Raw genomic sequence first — 21,425 nt, forward strand, 5'->3', positions numbered from 1 at the left:
GCTATTCAAATTACCCAATTTTTATGTGGTACACATAGCATACCTGGCCCTCCCAACAATCTGCAGAACATACCCAGCCCACTCGGAATAATGCCCGCGATATAGGGAAGGCAGTGCGGGATTCACCCATGTGATCTCAGAACGTACTAGGACAGCCCAGTATTGGCCTGTTGCCTGCAACGGACAACTAGAGTCCAACTCGAAGCCACAGCTAATCACTGCCTGCTCCAACTCATCCCGAGCCCTAAAGATGGGAAGGAACACTACAGATTTGCATAGATAGTGCTATTGCTGTTCAAGCGGAGGGTTGCCATCCAGTAAATGTACCCTCTCAGACCCAAAATACTAGCATAGTCTAAAGATATGGCTGAATGATCCTGGGCGGAATTGAGGCGAATGAAAGAAGTTTGAACTGATGAATGCTTGGAGGATGGCGGTCGGGAATGGGAGTGTATGCTACACAGAGTGGCGGAGGTGCTGGGAGTCCCTCCTGCAGCCACTGGTCTGCATGAGGAGGCCCGACCCCCTAGATAGTGTGTGGGTCGAGCACTTCGCAGGGTGGCAATGTATGGCTAGACACCTGTATCCATTAAATCCAAATGTGCATATAGCCAGAGAAGGTGGATGTGGAAACCATTAGCTGACCAAATAGCTACCGGTTTTGCCAAAAGGACAAAAGGAGGCTGTGGGTTATGGCTGGCATCTGGGGTTGAGGGACACATAGAGCCCAGATGTCATGACTTGCTTAACAGTTATTGGAGAGGAAAACAGTATTTGCACAGGCCATGTTACTATGCACCTAATGCTCTACCACAAATACATGTTTTACGTTGTTATGCTGGCGACAGTCGATGTATTAGTTATTGATTCTTCTGTTTTTCTTTTTTTTGCAAATTGAAAATAAAACTGAGGACTGCTGTGCTTTTTGAGTTAAGGTTAATCGTATCTGAAGTGATTAAGAGATGATTGGTTCCCTCCTATTTTTTTTTTTTATTTTTTTTTTTACATGTGGCAGAACCCCATGCCTGCAGATGATTTCCGCTTCATCAACCATTCCACTTACACCAGTGTAATAAATGATGAAACAATAGATGTTTGGCGACGAAAAGTAGCAGAATACAGCGGCTCCAATTCAGTCAAGTAGGTCTACTGTGTATTCTCAGTCTTTCCGCAGAATTTTCTCTTCTATGTTAAGTCGTCCTTCAATCAGATCTCTTTTTAAAAGCTGCACTATTCATTTCATATGGATCCTCTTTTCTTCTGTCTTTTTTCCTCTTGTATCCCTCCCGTATTTTTCTTTAATTCCATGTACTCAACTTTTTTCCCCACACCTGTCTCTGATTTGCACAACTTGTGTTAGTCAACTCTCTTGATTTTCCATCTCAACTTAGGACCTGATTTTGAGTTTTGTGGAGGGGGTTACTCTGTCACGACGGTGACGAATATCCCGGCTGCTGGGCTGCTGAAATATAAATCCCATATGGGACTTATATTTCAGTGGACGGGATATCCGTCACCATTGTGAAGGAGTAACCCCTAAGCCAAACTCTAAATTAAGCCCTTACTTTTTCCTCCAGCCTCCCTATCCATCTCACTTATCAGCCATGGTCTTCTGTTTCTATCACATTCAGGCTTCTTACATATATTTGCTTACAGTGAACCACTCTGTCTTCTGGCCAGTACTCTGTGTTGAAATACGAGCTCAAATTTTGGCTCATTTTTAGGAGAGCAAGAGTCCCAGACCTGCCATCCTGTGACTGCCTCCTTGACTGTAATACATTTTTTTCACCTATAGGTTAAAACCTGAAACTCTGCTGTGCTACATCAATTCATTTCTGTTTGTGGTAAGCCTTCACTTTTAGGTCAATTCACAAAGGTAAATTTGGTTGAAAGCACAAATTTACGACCAAATGTACGTATGCCTCTCCCAAGAATTCACCAATAGATTCATATCAGGCATAAGCCCCTTCACGAGTGTGATAATCTCCACCATGATTGCGGAGTTCTCCATACCTGTAAATCCTCTTCAAGGGGTGGAAATGTGGGCATTTCAAAGTGTAGTTAGCCTTGGAAGCTTGTAAATGCAGACAAACAGTTTGAGCACATTCGCCAACTTTTATCACTGTCCTTTCCAGTTTGGAGAGGTTTGGATATTTGCTCCAGCACAGTGATGGTTCAAATACCCTTCCCCTGGTGGTAACGAGACTGAAACACTACCGATTTTGGAGGGGGGGGCAGGGTAATATATTTCTTCAGGCGGAAAAGATTTTCGGCACAGAGGAAAAACAAAACAAGAAAAATTTCCTGTTTGCACAGAAGATCCACTGTGGCGGTCTCAGGTTCCAAGTCATAAGACTTTCTGGGAATCCACTTGGAAACCTGCTTCTCGCGAAGCTTTAGCTGCTTATTCCTTCATATTTTTGTGAATTCTAAAAAACAGTAAATTTACAGCCTGAGATAGATAGATATAAATCTGCAACAGTAGATTTAACATTTTGTTTTTGTGGATCAGCCCCTTTGCGACTGGAAATATTGATTTTATTCTCATTTCAGCATTCATCTTTTTATTCAACACTATCCTGCAAGAGGAGTCAAACTGCTTCTCATTTCCCACCTCTGGTGCAAAGAATGTTGTATTTCAAAGCTCCTAGGATCATAATGGGGCATTATTTGTCACATTCCTGGTTTACACATTGGGCCCAGTCCCACCATTGACAACTTTTGGCACCCCCCAGAATCCTCTGGACTGGAATTCTAGTATGGACTTCCTGATTGATGGTTTCTATTGGATTAATAAATTTAGGCAAATTCCCAATTTGGCCATTGAAGTAGAGTCGAAAATCAAGCCCTTCTGTGAACCCCACACGGCCCCATAATGCATCTAATATAACCACCACCAGGGAAGGACTTTTTGTGTGACCATCCTAGACTTTCTAGTGCCATGAAACCCTTATGAGTGCTGTACAGAAGGCTCAGAACGAGACCAATGGGTAAGTATATTTTCATTCATCAGGTGGGATATATTTCAATCCTTCCATATGGTTAAAACTTTTAGCACACAGCGATGAGATTTATTTATGAGTTGCAGATACCTCTTTCAGTAGAAGGCAGCACTGAAGAAAAGACTGAAGGGCTGGTTAAGAGTTTGGTGGAGAGGGTAGTCTGTCGCAGTGTAGTATCCTCCCTCCCAAACTGAAGGTCTGCCCACCTGATTTACAGACAAGGAGACCTTAAGTATGTCAGCGACAGAGATTATTCTGTCTCTATTGCTGACCTAGTTTTCCGATGGCACGACTGAAGAAGGGCCATCAGAGGTTTGGCCATTTGACTGCCTGCCCTATTTAGAGAGTGGTTGAATGGCCAGTTTTCAGAGCCCCTTCCCACCACCTACGACCTGGTAAACATGGTGGTAAGGGGCAGTAAACATCACAAAATGACCCCATACCATGGGAGACCCCTCCCATGATGTGGTAGTCATTAGTTTTTGTATTTTCAAAAACAAAATCCTGCTTTGTGATTGAAACCAAAAACATGTTAACATTTTCACTGACTGTTATTTTGATGAAGCAGTCCATTAAACATTTAATACATTGACCGGAACGGTCATGAAGTGGTTCCTGCCAGTGTTAAGAGATGTCCGCTGGGCGGGCTGACATATAGCTGTTGTATTATAGATATATGTTATATTATAATTGGTGGGAGGAAGACCCTTGGTATGGCAGGAGTAAAGTACTCCGCCAAACCGACTGATTTATCTTCATCTGCCAAAGTATAAATCATGCCCTTAGGACCTTGGATGTAATACATTACCCAAATAGTTTCTGTTCTTTCCCTTATTTCAAGATTTCGACCACTGTAAATGCAGTTGCTAAAAGTAGACTGTGCTCTGTCATTTACAATCTAGGGGATTGTGCAGTATTTCCTATACTTCCTTATTCGCAAAGTCCAAAATACAGACTTAAAGTTGTCAGACTTCCTACTGCCTCGCCTCATCAGGATACCAGGAAGCATTATTGTGATCGCACTGCTTGCTCTGGAACATCCTCCATTCGTAGTTTCCAAGAACCAGAAAAAATCATATGCACTTCTTCACTTGGTGCCTTCTTCTTTCCCCTCATATTCCAGCAGCTCTTCCCAGATATCCTGTAGAGTGGTTTAGAATGTCTCTGTGTTTAACATCGTAGACCTCTTTCCTTTAAGGGAGAGAAGACCTAGCCTCCTGTCTCACAATATAATTAACACAAAAGCATTGATGTTCTTTACTGGTAAATCCCCCATTCCATAGTCTCATGATCAGAGAAAATTATCTACACTACACGGTTTTCACAGAATTGACCAAAAATAATTTTCTCTAATGTCCTGATGTTAGACCACCTAAACATTTTGATTCATGTATGCTCATTCACATGGCAGTGGCACAGTTTCCCGATCATTATCCAAAGCTGTCTGACAGAGAAGTCTGATTACAAGAGCTTATTCTTTCAAACCATCTGTGTATTGTATTTGCAGTGCATCTAAGAAAAGATATGGCATCTTTAGAGTCTGAATTTAGTATGGTCTGACACTTTGTTAATTTTTTTGTTGCAGTTGTGTCCTAGCAGGTAAACCCACCCACCACATGTTCCAGTAACTGGTGTTTGTTCATAATTTGTGTGCCAAAAGTACTTGTGAAGGGTAAAGGTGTTCCTTTTCTTGCTGTCCGTTGATACTCAGGAATGTGCCTAGATCCCCGAAACTTGTCATCACAGAAAAACACAGCTCTTTAGATTGTATTATAACATTAAATGCCACCATTATGGACCTTGATGGGGCCTTTTGTTTTTCTTTTAATTACATACATTTGCATCAGTTCCCAAGCTTAGTTGTGCTTAATGCAACAGTGATACCTAGTGCACAAAAGGAAATTTTTTAAGCTTAAGCCCATTTCAGTTTGATTTAGCAACTTGACCAGTCTTTTTTTTTTTTTAACAGGATTTTTTCCCCACAGAGAAAATGGTTGTTTGATGGAGAAAAACAAACAAATTGTTTACATTATGAGTCTGCATGGCAGTCCTGCGACACAATTTCTTCCATGTCACTAGTACTAGGGACTCTGTTCATACTGAATTTCGTTGAAGTCATTGCTGTGAGTTATCTTCATTCTCAATTTCTTTGAAGTAGTTGGTGTTTGAGTACATCAATGAAATACCTTCAGGTTGGGCCTACACCTTCAGTTTGGGCCTATTTTTTTCTTGCTCCATCGCTTGACCTGAGAGGGTAAACTTTGTTGTATTCAGACTCCTGTCTAACCCGTTCAATTCCAAGCTGCCCAGGTACTGACTATTTCAAAGCTATATCCTGTATACTGTAAGGTACCAGTTCTTAAGAGAGCAGAAAAAGTCCAAATAACACCTTTCCTTATTTGTTTGTGTTCTTTTTCACCTGTTGTTACAACACACAGGGAAAACCCTATTTAACCATGTCTCTTCTCCATCTCCAGAAGAGCAAAGGCCGCTAATGTGGCTTCTCAGAAGTATGCTGTCATCTTTTAGCTCTGTGGGTCTGCTTATAGGCCATCGGCAGCACATTCATAAGAAAATTTGTGGATGGAAAATTTGTGGATGAAGATGCGGGAAAAAATATTGCTGATGGATATTTTCTAACTGCAGATTCCTCACCTTTAGAGTATTCCCCTTCCACCAGACTGGATCCGGAAACTCAAAAGCCTAACTCCAGTGTGCTGGTAGGGGGAATCATGCAGCACCGAGCCAATGTTCCACTCTAGAAGTAACAAGTTGAGCACCACCCTTGCTCATTGTTATCAGTGCCTTTCTTTCTGCACCTGCAGACCAGGATCTGGAACTTCTCCTTGGTCTTTTAGACCTTTTTTTGCCAAAATGTTGCCCTTTTGCAAGTGAAAGTGTCTCCGCTGCCTAAGACCGGGTTTAAACATGGAGGGACAGTTGCAAACAGATGTCTGTGATGTACCCTTACAAAGTTTGTCTTTGGTGCATGGGTTGGAGTACTACTCTAGGATCTATGATAACTGCGCCCAGGTGAATTCGAAGTCCATACAGGAATGTGAGGCAAAGCTCTATATCGCCATAAACAAAACGGCTCCACGCTGTAACCAATTGAAATCGAAAGGAAGGTCCTTTTTTTGCTCCTGAAAGTATTCCACAGCAGATCATTATTTAAGTTGAAGTCTTTGGGTAAGTATAAGAAAAAATGAAAGAGATCGAAGTGAAATTCAGCTCTTTCTTGCCACTCTCAGACTCCATAGAGGGCACAAGAGTGTCCGTCTGCCTCCAGGACAAGCTTTCTGTCTTCACTGGAGCTGATCATGAGTTTAGTCCTACTAAGACCAGTTTTCAGGTCTGTCCGTGACATCACATCAAGTACAGTCCTTGAGAGATGCCACAGTGCACATTTTTGCCACTTTACTGGTTACTTCTTGCGTGCCTCACAGATCCTCAGGGGCCTCCAGTCGGACTCTGGTGGGTTCACCCTGGGCTCTGCCTGAGCCCCTCAAACCCGCGTCTCGTTTAGCACTGGGTCTGGTGCTGGGTTCGGTTCCTGCTCCATCCTCTGCTTACGTTCTCTTCACATCAATACCAATGGCATTGACCAAGAGAGCGCCTGACTTGCACCATGGTGCAGCCAACCAGTAATTCTTCTGATTCCAATACCTTGCCCTTACCAAAAGGTAGGGTGCATACTTTAAATAGTGTTTTCGACACAGGCTCTTATAACGACAACTTAAATGATGGGCTGATTTTATTCCCCAGTATGATGAGGACAACGGATAGGAAGAGCTGCAAGGTGCTGGTGGCCTTGATACTTCTTCAGACACTGGCATTGCTTCTCCTAGCCTTGCTACTGAGGAACGTGCCTCCTCCGTGTTTGTGAGTAAGGTGGCAGAATTATTAGACGCACAGCACTAAGCTATGAAAGTGAGAACTAATGTTTTAACATATATACTGCAGTGTGGGCAAGCACCTACAGCACCATTATTACTATTTAATAAGTCCCTTACAGATACTCTTTTGGGCATTTGGGCGAAACCCTGTCCAGGACCTCCAGTCAATAACCAGTGACCCTTGCCAGGAGTCTGCCTTTCTCATGCAGCACCCTATAGTAGAGTTTGGTGGTGTAGGTGTGTACCCCGCCTGATTGCGAGTCGAAGTGAGATCTTTGGCTAGCATATTTTCTCTTCTACGAGCCTTGCTGTGTGCTCTGAATTGCAGGAGTCTTCTAGTATGAGATTCCCATGCATTTTGGACTCAGTGGTACAAATGCTATCAGTAGTTCCAGATGACCTTCTGACATCCCTTACTCCAGTTATCTAGGTTGGCCGCAATGCAGCAAAATTCATAATCTGCTCTGGCCTGGACACGACAAACTGCTTAGGTCACGCATTAGTTAGGTAGTGTGATACTTTGGTGTCTCACCTGGAAAGGTTCTGCTGGTTTCTCTGACGATGTCAAGCATCCCTAATTAACATCCCATTTGCAAGCTCTCACCTTTTTGGCGAAATGTGGATTCTGCTTCATCAAGTTTTAAAGGGAACAGGGCCACAGCATATTCATAGGAATTGTTAGACCTGGTGGGAGTTGGGGGGGGGGGGGGTTCATTTTTCACCAATGCCAGACCCTTCCATCAACCCACGTGGTCTTCCAGTCCTCTTGTGCCTGAGGCTGTGTTCTCACAAAGACAACATCCAGGGCATCAGGTTCAGCATGCAGAGCACTCCCCTGCCCCTCCAGCATCCACAGCTGCAAAACCTCTTTAGTCTTTCTTGCATAGAAAACAGCCACCCTGCCGGAGGCAGGTTCCGATATGTCCTTCATGAATTGGCAGACCATAACTTCAGATAAGTGGGTCCTCCAAATTGTACATCAGGGCTACACTCTTTCAATTCTCTCTACCCTGACTCGCTGCCCACCACATGAAGAGAATCTTTCTGTCTTGCAGCAGGAAATGCAGGCCCTTTTAGCCAAAGGGGCCATAGAGAGGGTTTCGGTCCCAGAAGTAGGAACTCAGTTCTACTCTGTTACTTCTTGTGATGAAGGCCAGATGGAGGCCTTCGTCCTATTTTATATCGTTGCCTTTTCAACAGTTGACTGCTGAAGGACAAGTTCAAGATAGTTACGCTAGCTTAGGCCCTGTCTGCCATAGACCCAGAGACTGGAGAGTGCCATTTTTTATCAGCAGGACTCATATTTCCACATCCCTGTCCTGCAGACCCCCAGCACTACTTGTTGTTCACAGTGGGCCAGGATCATTTTCATTTTGCAGTGCCCCTTGGGTGTTCACAAAAGTGATAACCATGGTTGCAGCACACCTTCAGAGGTTAAGTTATCTGTCTTCCCTTAACTCTGTGTCAGGCTGTTGAAGGAGGGCTTTCCCCAGACAGTCTTTAACCACCACCAGACGACAGCAAACCTCCTAATATTGTTGTGGTTCACCGCCAGCGTACCCAAGTCACACCTGACTCCTTTGGAGATGCTTTCGTTCATCTGAGCCATTCTGGATATGGTATAGCTTTGTGACTTTCCCCAAGAGTAGAGTCCAGGACATTCAGGCTATGATCTCAATGTTTTGGACTCTGTCCTGGATCTCAGTGAGAATGATTCTGAAGCTGCTGGGATTGTTGGCATCCTGCATCCTGCTGATGAAACATGCCAGTAGCATATGCTGATATTGCAGTGGGATTTCAGCTCCCAGTGGGCACAGCACCAGGGGAATTTGTTGTAGTGTAGCCAGATTTTTTAGGAGACTACAAAAGATCTGCAATGGTTGAGGTGGAGAGAGGCCTCTGGTCTCCAGCAGAAGCTCCACTCTCCATAAATTTGCTGAAGTTGCGGGAGATACTCTTGGCGTTCAAGGCATTTTTTTTTTCTTTTTTGTAAACATTTTTATTAGGTAATAATAATGCAACTGTGCATGACATGAATAGAGTGTAACATGATATTGGTCTCATCCCAGCAGTGTTGAGCTGGAGAGCCGGCACTCAGTCCCAGACTAGCCTTTCCAACAACACAGGATGCAGTGCTCAAACCAACTTGCCAGCAAAGACAGATGCGGTGAGAAGGGTAGGATATGCCCCCTTTTCCCACAAAGCAGACTACTAGCAGTGTAACCCATTAGAGAATCCGTGTCCAGTCAGATACTGCTGAGATGTGAAATTGTCAAGGTTGCTCAGTTGGGCCGTTTTGGGAAGGTGGTGCCATGTCAAAAATGGGGGATGGTTGCAGACCCAGGGTGGGAGGAGTGGGTAAAGAAGCCCTCAGCCGGTGTCCTGTTCTACCAATTGCTGCGTTGGCAGATCGAGGGGAGTGATTGATACAGCATAGTCTGCAAAGGGGTGGTAATCATGTATTGGCCTGCTCTTGATTTTGATTCATGAGGTTAGGCCAGGTTACGAAGAGGGGAGATCCTGAATGTCGTCATTGAGAGTCAGAAAAGGAGACCAAGTTGCTTTGAACAGGTCAGTTTTATCTTGTAGCTGATCGAGAATACACTCATATAATGCCACCTTATTCAGCTAGGTGAGCCACTCCTCATACGTGGGTGTGTATTGCGAGTACCAATGACGGCGAACATAGAGCTGTCAGTGATGTTGTCATAAGTAGTCATGTTTGAGTGGTAAGATCAGGAAGGCCTGCTTGTCATATAGTATAATCAGGGGTAGCGGGTAGCGGAAGGTGACCATGAGGCTGAGGGTGTTGTTGTTGTGAGACCATTGTCTGGCAATGCTTGGGCAGTCATGCAAGGCTTACATTGCCATATTGTGGGTCAGAGCACCTCCAGCATTACAGGTGGGAAAGGAGGCTTATTGCTATGAGTGTTTGGTGGGCACAGTACTAGTTCTGTACTGTTTTGAAGAGGCAGAATGTTATCTAGTCTTGCATACTCCTCCAGCCAGTTGTGCAGTCAGTCCCTTCTAGTCCCCTTCCGTGTATTGTATGCATAGAACTTTTTGTCATAACGTGCAAGGAGAAGGCGAGAGTGGAGATGATGGACCAATAAGTTATGAAATCCGGACATAACCCCTGTGTAAATTCCTCAGATTTATAAGATTTGGCAGGTGGGAGGGATGTGGATGTACCATATTCTAACCAACACGGCCCCATGGAAGCAGTGTTGCAGTTGGGAGTAGTGCAATAGTTGCATGAGAAATAGGTGGTAATGGTTCTGTACAGGGCACTTCTAGTCCCCCACATCTCCTGTGTGCCACCAGTATTGAGTTGAAGGCCTTCCTGTTCACCTTCAGAGGAAGGTTGGTGCAGTTCTTGCAAGCAACACCACCACCATGTGGCAACAGGCAAGGGGTTTGGTGTCTTGTTTTCTGTGCCAGGTGGCTGTATGCCTGAAAGTAGCTGGACCAGAAAGACACTTCTCTGGTGGTGAACCATCTGGCTGGATCTCTCAACACAAGGAAGACATACTCAGCCACAACACTTAGCAGATGATGAATGCCAACTGGAAGTGGCGCAGGGCATCTTCTATCAGTGGGGAGAGCGTGAACTAAATCTTTTCACCAATGCCAACAACGCTTCGTGTCAATACTTTGACAGGTTTTTGTTTCCAAGGTGGCGCACTCTGTGAGACGTGTTCCATTTACAGTGGAGCTCAGTACTCCTGTATGCATTCCCTATGTTGCCTCTCTTGTCCAGAGTTTGGAAGCATATCAGGAGCAACTGTGCCCAAGTCATCCCAGTGGTACCAGATTGTTCCAGGATAGTGTAATTCCCAGAGCTTGTATGCTTGAGCATCTGGTCTCTGTTAGGGCTGCCACTTGGGGTGAATCTTTTGTTGCCGGTCTGGGTACTACAACAGAGCCTGCACAATTTACATTTACATGCTTGGAACTTTAGCGGTGGCAGTTGACCTATTTCAACCTTCTTCCTGAGGTCATTGATGTCAGAATGGCAGCAAGGCATTTCAATAACCTCAGTCATTGGAAACAGGGCTCAACAAATTGACTGCACTACATGCCTTATTGTTTCAAGTTTTGTTGTTTGTTTTCTCCCTGGCCCAAAAATAACTTGCTTTGGGCACTGTCAAGGGCTATTGGGTGGCTCTTTCATTACTATGGTTGCTGGATCAGGCTTTATTTCAATCACCTGTTGTAATGAGGTGTTTGAATGATTTGCAACATTTATTTTCACAAAAAAACATTTGTGATGCCGAGTGGAACTTGACTTGTCGCTTTTTTTATGTCTTTGACTAGTGATGTTAAAAATTGTATTTTTCATCACCATAACAAGGGCTGAGCGAGCTGTAGGCCTGTTCAGCCTGTTACACAACATTCTTTCTAGATAAGTTGGCTTTGAGGACCCCAGCTTTCTCGCTACCTAAAGTGGTCAACTCAGTTTCATGTAGAGCATGCTATAGCCCTTCTGACATTCTTTGCCCCAGCTTAGCCTTTTAAGGAGGAAAAGAGACTTGGATCCTAAAAGGCTACTGAGCTTTTGGACCAAAGAATGGCAAGTGGACGATCAGCCCTTTGTAGAGTTGTCTGGGGCAAAGAAGGGCAAGAAAATGCAAAAACGAACCAACTCCCATGGATTATTCAGTGCATACAGATCTGCTATGCACTAGCTAAGAAGCAATCCCTGGAAGGCTTACAAGCTTATTCCACTAGAACAAATGCTGCTCCTATGTGCCAATTTGCAGTGTGTTTGTTCTACACAGTTGTCAGGTGACTGCATGGGCATTGGTTCGTATGTTCACAAAACACTACCGCCTCAATAGTCTGGTCTGTTGAGAGGGCCATTTTGCCTGCTCAGTCTTGCAGGACGTTTTGATATGAGCCAGTTCACAGACCCACAAACGAGAGAGGTACTGCTTTTGGTATCAGTTCACAAGGTGAGGAATCTGCAGTTAGAAGTATCCACAGAAGAAAAGTTACTTACCTTCAGTAACAAACTGTTCAAGGCATGTGTGGCTGTAAATACATATGCTGTGTATACTCCTGTTATCTGGTCATGGGCCCGAATGTGTGCAAATTGTTTTCCTTTAAATAAGTATTCTTGAGTCACAAGATATAGTGATTTCTCCTACTGCTGGTACATCGACTCCATCGGTAGATTGTTTTCTTTCCACAGTTTGTTGATCTGGACCTTGGTAACACACACTTGAACCACTGTTGCTGTGATCTCTTTGGACCTTCTCAGCTCCTTCCCCATCCATCGGTATTGTCTGCATTGTGTTGCCCTTTCTCTCATCAACTCAGTGCGAGTCTACTCGTTTGGGTCAGGGATTCGGATGACTTTGACATCCCGGTAGGGGCCTTTCCCTTCAGGTCCTTTCCTTTTGTTTCCTCCATGACCAGCATGCCTTGCTTGTGATGGAATGGTCACCATTCCACTACTGTCATCAGTGTTATGCCAAATATCCCTGGGTTGATCTCCACCAGGTCTGCAACCTCTGCCTCTCTCCCAGGTATGACTAGGTTTCTGCGATGTCTGCTGTTCCTTCTGCTTTAAGAAAACTCTTTGGTACTGTCTGGCTTGTCATCTTGAAATGGCACGGCCAAGTAGAGACGACACCCTGGACATCTTTGTCGCCCAGGACATTTAGCACGAGCCCCAGATTGAACTGTTGGCTGCTGAACAAGAGGCCTTCTCGTCTGAACTCAGCTTGACTTCTAACTTGGAAATCAAGGACTTGCCTTCCAGCTAGCATGCTGTTACTATGAATTCTTCTCCCTTTTTTCCCCAGCACCGCTTGCACTCCGAGCACCCACCTCTAAGGGGTGAGTCATCCAGCCTATGGGCCCACCAACAGCCTTCTGGTTCACCACTGGCTCCCAGCCATGGTCGCCACCAAAATCACATTTTGGACATCACAACTAGCCTCGGCTCGGCACCAAAGAAGATCCTGAAGATGACACACCCAGCGCCGACCACTCCCTTGGAGCCAAAAGCTACTTCAAAGCATCCTTTGGAGCCAAAACCTTCAACATTGAAGCCTTGCGCAGCATCACTGAAGAACACACTGGCACTGAAGCACTCAATGTCAGGACCTGTTTCTTCCGTCAGCTCTGCCGAACCTGTTGTCCAGCGGCTACAGGAAGAACTTGATGCCATTCAGCATCATATCCTCCTTCATTCTCACACTATATGCATCCACACCCAGACACCGATCTAGGATGGTTCCAAGTGCAAGCTCCACTTCGATGAAGCTCTCGACCTGCCATTATCACTTAAGAGCAAGAGGAGACAAGACAATCAGACCTCTGCCGTTCCTTCATCCACCTATCCCCTTCCTCCCCCTTTCCTTATTTTCATGGTCCCTGTAGAGGCAACAAAACCAAATGAAGAGAAGAAAGGTGTTACCCTAAGGGAGATGACTCTGGGAAGCAGTGACTTGCCCCTCCTCCTCCCTCCCAACTGCACAACACCTGCCAGAGGGTTGCCTCAATGGTTCTTCCCCATATGGAAGCAGATCACCTCAGACCAGTGGGTGCTAGACATCATACACCATGGTTACTGTTCGGAGCTCACTTCCAACCCTCCCAACCTGCAGACACATCCGCTCCCACAACACCAGCACCTGCTTTGGCAACAAGTAGAGGCTCTCCTACTCAAGAGCTCCATAGAGCCATTGCCATCAGACCTACAAGGCACCGGAGTATACTCCCTCTACTTTTCATTCCAAAAAAGGATGGGTCCCTCAGACCTATCCTAGACTTCAGGCCCCTCAACAAGACCATCATGTCAGAACATTTTCAACATTGTCACTCTACAGGATATCATACCTCTCATACAACAAGGCCCTTTTATGACTGCCCTCTATCTCAACGATGCCTTCTTCCACATCCCACTTCGGCCAGCTCACCAGCACTGCCTCCTGTTTGTGGTATGTGGCAAGCATTATCAGTTCAAGTTGTTGCCGTTCAGGGTTGGTAGTCGCTCACCTGTGGTGCCAGGGAATCGACAAGTTCCCTTACCTGGATGACTGGGTGATCAAGATTGCAACTCACCTGCAGTGCCTTGCCCACACAGGCTAGCATAAACTTCTTACATCACCTGGACCTCAACATCAGTTGGTCTCACCTTCAGCTTCTCCAGAGTCAGCCCTATCTTGGAGCAGTGCTCAGCTCCATGATGAGCAGCACCTATTCCATTCAGCAAGGGTGCAGGCTTTCTGGGTTTTGCTCCCACTTTTTCAGCCAGATCACCAGGTTACAGTCAGAACAGTCATATGCCTCATTGGAATGATGGCTTCCCACATTGCTATAGATTCCCCCCCCACCCCCCCCATCCAACCCAACACCCACAGGTTACACATGCATAATTTGCAAGAGTGCTTAGTGAAACAATGTTCTCAAGCAGGGGGTCACTGGGAACATCTAGTGTTGATTGAGCCCTTATTGCTCTCTGCGGCGGTGGACCACCCACAACCTATTGCATGGGTAGCTCTTTCTCTACCCTATTCTGCAGATCACCATCACAACAGATGCCTCCCTTATGGGGTGGGAGGCTCATTTAACGGTACCTCACTATCCTAAATCCATGGGCACCCCAGCACTAGTGTTGCCATATCAGTTACCTAGAGCTGTTGGCCATTCAGCCAGCACAGAAAGCCTTCCATGGTCATATTGTGGACAAGGTAGCCCTTATTCGCACAGACAACATGACCACCATGCACTATCTACAGAAGCAAAGCAGCACTCACTCTGTTCACCTGCCAACATTAGCCCAGAGAATCTGGTGGTGGGCTCTCTACCACAGGGTTCATCTGCTGGCAGAGTACCTTCCAGCACTGGACAACAACTTTGCAAACTTCCTCAGCAGGATGCAACAAGCCCACCCACAAGTCCCCCTTCAGTATGGTGGTGATTTCCCGACAGACCTTTTCGCCACCACTGAAAATGCAAAATGTCCAAGCTTCACCTCCAGGTACTCCTACCCACAGTCCATGGGCAACACACTGTTGATAAACTGATCAGGGATATTTGCCTATGCTTTTCAGCCTCTCCCACTTCTTCTATTCATGGTTCAGGGTCTTCAGCAGACATCCATCACCCTCATCCTGCTGGCTTCCACTTAGGAGCACTACCAGTTTTCTTTCCCCAACCTGATTCGACTGCAAAGCGTGGTCTCCAAGCTACAGATGTAAAGAGAGCCCTTATGTACAATGTTGATAGAACAAAATCCTTTTGCAACCCTCAACAGATCTTTGTTGCCTTCTCAAAGCCTCACAAGGGCAGGACATTTTCCAAATCAGGCATAGTTAGATTGTTATTAAATGCATTCAAAAATGAAATATAGAAGCCAAGAGACCTTTGTCTGTCCTCCCCAGAGCCCATTATACCTGTAAAAAGGAGCCTGTATGTCCTTCCTGGGGAACAGTCTTATAGCTGATATATGTAAAGCAGCTACCTGGTCCACACGACACACTTTCACTAAACACCATTGTGGCGATTTACTGGCATGGAACGTCAGCAAACTATTGTTGGCCAGGCTGTACTCCATACACTCTTTCAAACCTCTGCAACAGCTTCAGGCTAGTCACCACTTAAGGGAGGACTTCTTTACAGTGTATGCACAACATATGTATCTACAGCCATACATGCCTCGAAAGGAAAATGTTACTTAGCCTGTAACCATTAGTTTGCAGCATGTAATGCTGTAGATTAAAGTGCACCCACCTTCCTCCTTGGAAGCCTTTGGTTGTTGAAGATGTCCTTTATCCTTTACTTTTTTATGCATGTTTGTGTCTCTTCTGTAGCACTATGATCCATTTTCATCCTGACCGGCTGTGCGGAAAACAATCTAACAAAGAAGCTAATGCCCATGCGCATTACCAGCAGTAGGAGGAGACACTATACCTTATGACTCGAGAACACTTCTTTGAGGAAAAACATTTTGCACATATTTGGGCCCAACACTAGATGGCAGGAGTATGTACATGTTGTGACTCTACAACACTACATGCCACTACCAGGGGCATGTAACAGAGTAACATTTTCCTTTTGGTGGCTATTCTGTCTGTTTTGAAATGACCCTTTTTTGCAGGGTTTTGCAGGTATTTTTGGCTTCTGACCTCCTATATTTGATCATGTGCTGAGTTTCGTTTTTGCTGGTTTTAGGACTAAGGGCACTTTACCATTGCTGACCAGTGCAAAAGTGCAAGTGCTCTCTGTCTAAATTGTATTGGTGATTGGTTTCTCCATAATTGGCATATTTGATTTAGTAGTAAGTCCCTAGTACAGTGCATAATGTGTGCCCACGGCATGTAAATCAAATGCTACTAGTGGGCCTGCAGCACTAATTATGCCACCCAGATGAGTAGCACTGGAAATATGTCTCTGACCTACCACTGCAGTGTCTGTGTGTGCAGCTTTAAGCTGCCAGTTTGACCTGGCAAGTGCACCCACTTGCCAGGCCCAAGCCTTCCCTTTTAATACATGTAAGTCACCCCTAAAGTAGGCCCAAGGAAGCCCCCTGGGCAGGGTCTAGTGTATTTAAAAGGTGGGACATGCACTGGTGTTTTACATGTCCTGATAGTCAAATACTGCTAAATTAGTTTTTCACTATTGCAAGGCCCATTTCTCACAAAGGTTAACATAGGGATTGCCTTGAAATATCTTTCAAGTGTAATTTCCCATTGGGAGCAGATGGAGATAACAAGATTACAATTTAAAAATACATCTTTGGGTTGTGTTCTGAATTGTAAGTCTGAAAATGTCACTTTTAGAAAGTGGACATTTTCTTGCTTAACCAGACTGTGCTACTGCCTGGTTGTGGAATACACGTCTTGGTCAGGATGACGTTTGGGCTGTTTGTGAATTCACTGTAGACAGTCACACAAAGGGAGCTGTGGTGTGCCCTGCATATCTGCATGGGTCTTCCTGAGCTAGAGGGGAGGGAGGAGCAGACACCTGCATCTGAATAGGGCTGTGTCTGTCCTTATGCAAAGCAGTCTCCAACCCCCTGGAGTGTGCTTGGGGCCAGGGCAGGAAAGGCATGGTCTTGTGCACTACAAAGACTTCTCTTTGAAGTTTGCCATCTTCAAAGGCAGAAAGGAGTATAAGTATTGGACTTCTGAGACCACAACTTTAGAACACTTCTGGTCTAAGGGCATTCTGCCAGGAAGAAGAGCTGGATGCTGTAGGGGGGACTGCCACTCTGCCTGTTGCTTTGTTGTGCTGGCCTGCTGCTTCTGTACTGGGAGTGAAAGGACTGAAGTGTGCTTTCTACATCCCACTTTCCAAGGTTATTCAAGGGCCTGAACTGAGCTTGCCACCTGTTAGAAGTCTCAGGGACATCAAAGACGTCATCTACCAGTGCCTGAGCTCATCTACTGAGAGCCCTGACTTGCCAAGTAGTGCTAAATCTAGTCCCTGGGCCTTTGGAAGTGGAGGCTGGTGTTCTGAGGAAGAAAATCCATGCATTGACGCACCGTGGCTGAAAATCGCTGCGAAACCTGGCTTGCGGCAGAAGAATCGACGCAGTGCCTGTAGTGCCTCCATCATCACAGCACGTCTGGATTTTCCCACACATTGTCCCTGGACATTATTTTCTCATTGACCCCCGCACCGCAGCAAAGGACTAAGTCTGCGTGACTCGAAACCGACACATCACCTTTCTTGCCAATAAGGAACTGATGTATCACCTCCCCTGCCAATAAGGAACCAACACAATGGGGGTCATTCCGACCCGGGGATGCGGGAGCACCGCCAACAGGCTGGCGGTGCCCCGCAGGGCATTCTGACTGCGGCGGTTTGGCCGCGGTCAGAAGAGGAAAACCGGCGGTCTCCCGCCGGTTTTCCGCTGCCCTGGGAATCCCCCATTGCGGCGCAGCTTGCTGCGCCGCCATGGGGGATTCCGACCCCCTCACCGCCATCCTGTTCCTGGCGGCTCCGACCGCCAGGAACAGGATGGCGGTGAGGGGTGTCGTGGGGCCCCCGTAAGAGGGCCCCACTTTGTATTTCAGTGTCTGCTTTGCAGACACTGAAATACGCGACGGGTGCCACTGCACCCGTCGCACATACCCACTCCGCCGGCTCCATTCGGAGCCGGCTTCCTCGTGGGGAGGGGTTTCCCGCTGGGCTGGCGGGCGGCCTTCTGGCGGTCGCCCGCCAGCCCAGCGGGAAAGCCAGAATGGCCTCCGCGGTCTTTCGACCGCGGAGCGGCCATATGGCGGCTCCCTCCAGGCGGGCGGCTCCCGCCGCCCGCGGGGGTCAGAATGACCCCCAATGTCTCTTATGAGGACAGGATCGACGTATCGCCCCTCCCCGGCGTAGTAAGGAACAGACTCATCACCTTGTTTTACTGCACCTCACCTCATCTGCGGGCCGTATAGTCTTCAATTTGTACACATCCCAAGTACTGTTTGTTAAAAAGGTACAACCATTGGTTCATTTGGATTAAGACTCCTTTTAACTTTTAAAACGTGATATCTTTACCTGTGTATGTGGGATTTTTGTTGTTTTGGTCTTGTTTAATTCAGATAAATATTGGGGGGGGGGTGCATGTGTGCCACAACCTACCAAGGGGGTTAGCTTAGCTGTAGAGCCCCCATTTCTAACACTATCTAATTGCAGGTTCCTCACCCTCCCACCCTTTATTCTCCCCCTTCTGTGAACCGGACTCTTTTTGCATCTAAAGAGATCCTGATTTAGAGATCTGCACACTGGTCATGTCAATCTGCTGAAAGGCTAGGTGTATGAAGACTCAGGCTACCTAAGAAAGCAACTGGTGTCAACACACAACCTATTGGTGCGCAGGAGTACCAGATTTGAGTTTCTGAATCCAGTCTGATACCTGAGGAATACTCTAAAGGTGAGGAATCTGGGGTTAGGTAGAGTAGCCATGAGAAGGATCGTTACTAAAGGTAAGTAATTTGTTCTTCATCAGGCACACCAATGTAATCTATTAGCCCAGCAAAATCAGGCACTTCTTCCCACCTTTTCTCTGTTTGGTAATATACCCCTTCATGTTAGGGTGGTAGAGAGGTCAAGCATGTGTATAAAGCATAATTATCTGTAGTAATTCCAGTCCTCCTAACCTTTTTCCTTTTACTAACCGGTAGCTCAGTTTCTGCCCACTATGGCATTTTTTAGTAAACTTTTCATATTTAGAAGAGGGGCAAGATGGTACAGAGCCAGAGAGGCTCAGTCAACACATATCTTCCATGTTTTAGTTACACTAAAGGAGAGTTTCTGTGGCTGCAGCATTCACAGTACCCCATCTTAGAGTGACGTTTTTGCTCTAAGGAGTACCAATGTTGTTACATGTGAGTAATTTTTCCATGTATTTATTCTATTTCTTTTTACATGTTCAATAACATATTGTACTTTGGTTTTCTGAATGTGTTGTCTTCATAGCAAATCTGTTTTTCTCATCTTTCCCACAGCAGTGTTGTTCAAACCCTATCCTCCTCAGCCTGCTGGAATGGAAGCTTCATAGAGAAGAAGTAAGTGGAGAATGGCACTGCCACCTCTTCTCTACCTTTAAGTTCCATTCCGCTCTGTGGACAGGAGAAAAGATAGTATAATCCCCATTGTTTGTGCGGTTTCTTGTAGATTTTGCAATAAGATGGGGCCTGCATATTCATGACTGGGACTAGATGCGTTAAGTTATGTTTCACTGTCTCTAGCAAGACTTTTATAGTATACCCTCATAACAATCTGCTTCACTTATGATAAGACTAGTAGAAATGGTGCCACTTGAGCCTCTGCCTGCACCAATGCCCACATTGGACAAGTACTAAGAAAAATCATTGACCATGGCACACTTCTAGCCGTACCCTCTAGAAAGTGGAAATGTGGCTCCACACAGGCTTGGGGATTAGAAGGCTGCTGCTGTTTTTCAACTGAACAGGCTTGTTTTAAAGGAGTCTAAGAATATAGTATAACATAACTTTAAATCTGGAGTGGAGTCTGTGAGCTTTTATCTTGGCCAACTGGGTTATTTGGAGCAAAGGAGGGTGCCACAATCAGCCCAGCGCTATAGAACGAGCAGATTGTCAACATTGTTACTGCTATTTAATACTACACTGCCTAATGTGCCAGCTTTACCAATAATGCATGTCACGCTGGAATCGTAAAGCAGCTACCGCCAACCAGAAAGCTCTTGGTACCACCATGTGAAAAGTTGGTAGTGCCACAGCCGATCCACTTGTCTGAGTACCGAATAGTTGGGTGGCCACCACCGATGTTAAATAACCCTTCTTTTGGTCCCTTCACACTTTTCCTCACACCCTGATTCTAAAGTTTCCGATTAACAAACAGCAAATACACCTTAAGCTCTCCTGGACTACCTTATAAAGCTGGCTGCAAAAAACACCCATTGTGAGGTGAGAAGCTCACTGTGATCATAAACACGCCTAGCGTACATGGACCACCGCTTTATATGGGAGAACTCGTTCACCTGTCTCCTCTTCGCCAGAGGACTGAAACTGTGGTGGTAGAGTGTGCATGCATACACGCCAGGGGCAACCTTCCATCCTCACATTAGTTTATGTGAAGGAGCCTGGTGACTAATAAAATTGTTCACACTATAATTACTATGCTATGTATTTGATTCAAGCTTCTCACTTTTTATTTGTCTCTTTTAGGAATGACGAGCATTTTAAGACCAGTCCGAAATTCCCCGGTATCAGCTTGAATTCTATCAGAGTGCTGTTTGAAAAACTCATGAGCTCCCACCATTCCAGACTGCTAGAACAGGTGATGATTGTTTGTTTTGTATTGCACTAATATGTCAATATGCAGCACTGCAAAGCCCTCCAAGACACCTTTAGGGTAGCAGAAATTCCAGAACCTATAGCACAATTCAGATATTTGCAGAAAGCTGAATAAGTATTGTCCATCGTCTGGTATTAGTCTGATGGTGGACATGAATGAGTCAAAGGTATTTGCACTCGGATATGCTGGACTGTTATTCATTTACCAAGATTTATAGGAAGTGATTTCAAAAAGTACCAGTTGACCCACCTGCCACCATTCCTAGTGGTCCTACTTAGCTGGTTTGAGCATTACACCGCCTATGCAAGCCATGAATATTCTTCGTAAAGGACTGTTTCTTTGCTGTAGCCTGCCTCTTTTTTAACTCGTAGAGGTTTTTTTATTTTATTTTATTTTTTACTTGCAATGGGTGTTTCGGCTACTGCTACAAGGGATAGTCGAGGCATAAGTGAGCTATGTTTCGGGCCATCCTCTTCATAATTTCCAATGCAGACACTATTCTGCCAAGACATGCAACTGACTAAGACTGACTTTTCAACGTCCTAAGTGCTCTAGACTTCAAAAAAGACCACAACATATGTACTCCCTGCAAGTCTCACAGCTCTGTAGAGGTGGCATAACTGGACAGGATCCAGTGTCCCTTTAGCCCTTGTCCTCCTCTGCATATATTCTCTTCAGGCAGAAATTGATACCTAAAACAACGGCCATAAACCATTAGACAAGACTCAAAAAAGAAGGA

At 45.5% G+C, this 21,425-nt stretch overlaps 1 protein-coding gene across 3 annotated transcripts in view; it reads left to right on the top strand.

Moving 5' to 3' along the window:
• HERC3 (HECT and RLD domain containing E3 ubiquitin protein ligase 3) overlaps positions 1–21,425 on the top strand; it is a 452,060-nt gene that overhangs the window by 222,151 nt on the left and 208,484 nt on the right. For 2 of the 3 annotated variants that reach the window (XM_069230256.1, XM_069230258.1), the window contains exons 11-13: positions 1,016–1,140; positions 19,354–19,413; positions 20,557–20,668. In XM_069230256.1, the coding sequence (XP_069086357.1) occupies positions 1,016–1,140; positions 19,354–19,413; positions 20,557–20,668 (297 nt within the window). The remainder of the gene's footprint in view (positions 1–1,015; positions 1,141–19,353; positions 19,414–20,556; positions 20,669–21,425) is intronic. The other variant, XM_069230257.1, reaches the window with a different exon arrangement.

Source organism: Pleurodeles waltl, chromosome 1_1 (genome assembly GCF_031143425.1).
Source record: "Pleurodeles waltl isolate 20211129_DDA chromosome 1_1, aPleWal1.hap1.20221129, whole genome shotgun sequence".
Taxonomy (NCBI): domain Eukaryota; kingdom Metazoa; phylum Chordata; class Amphibia; order Caudata; family Salamandridae; genus Pleurodeles; species Pleurodeles waltl.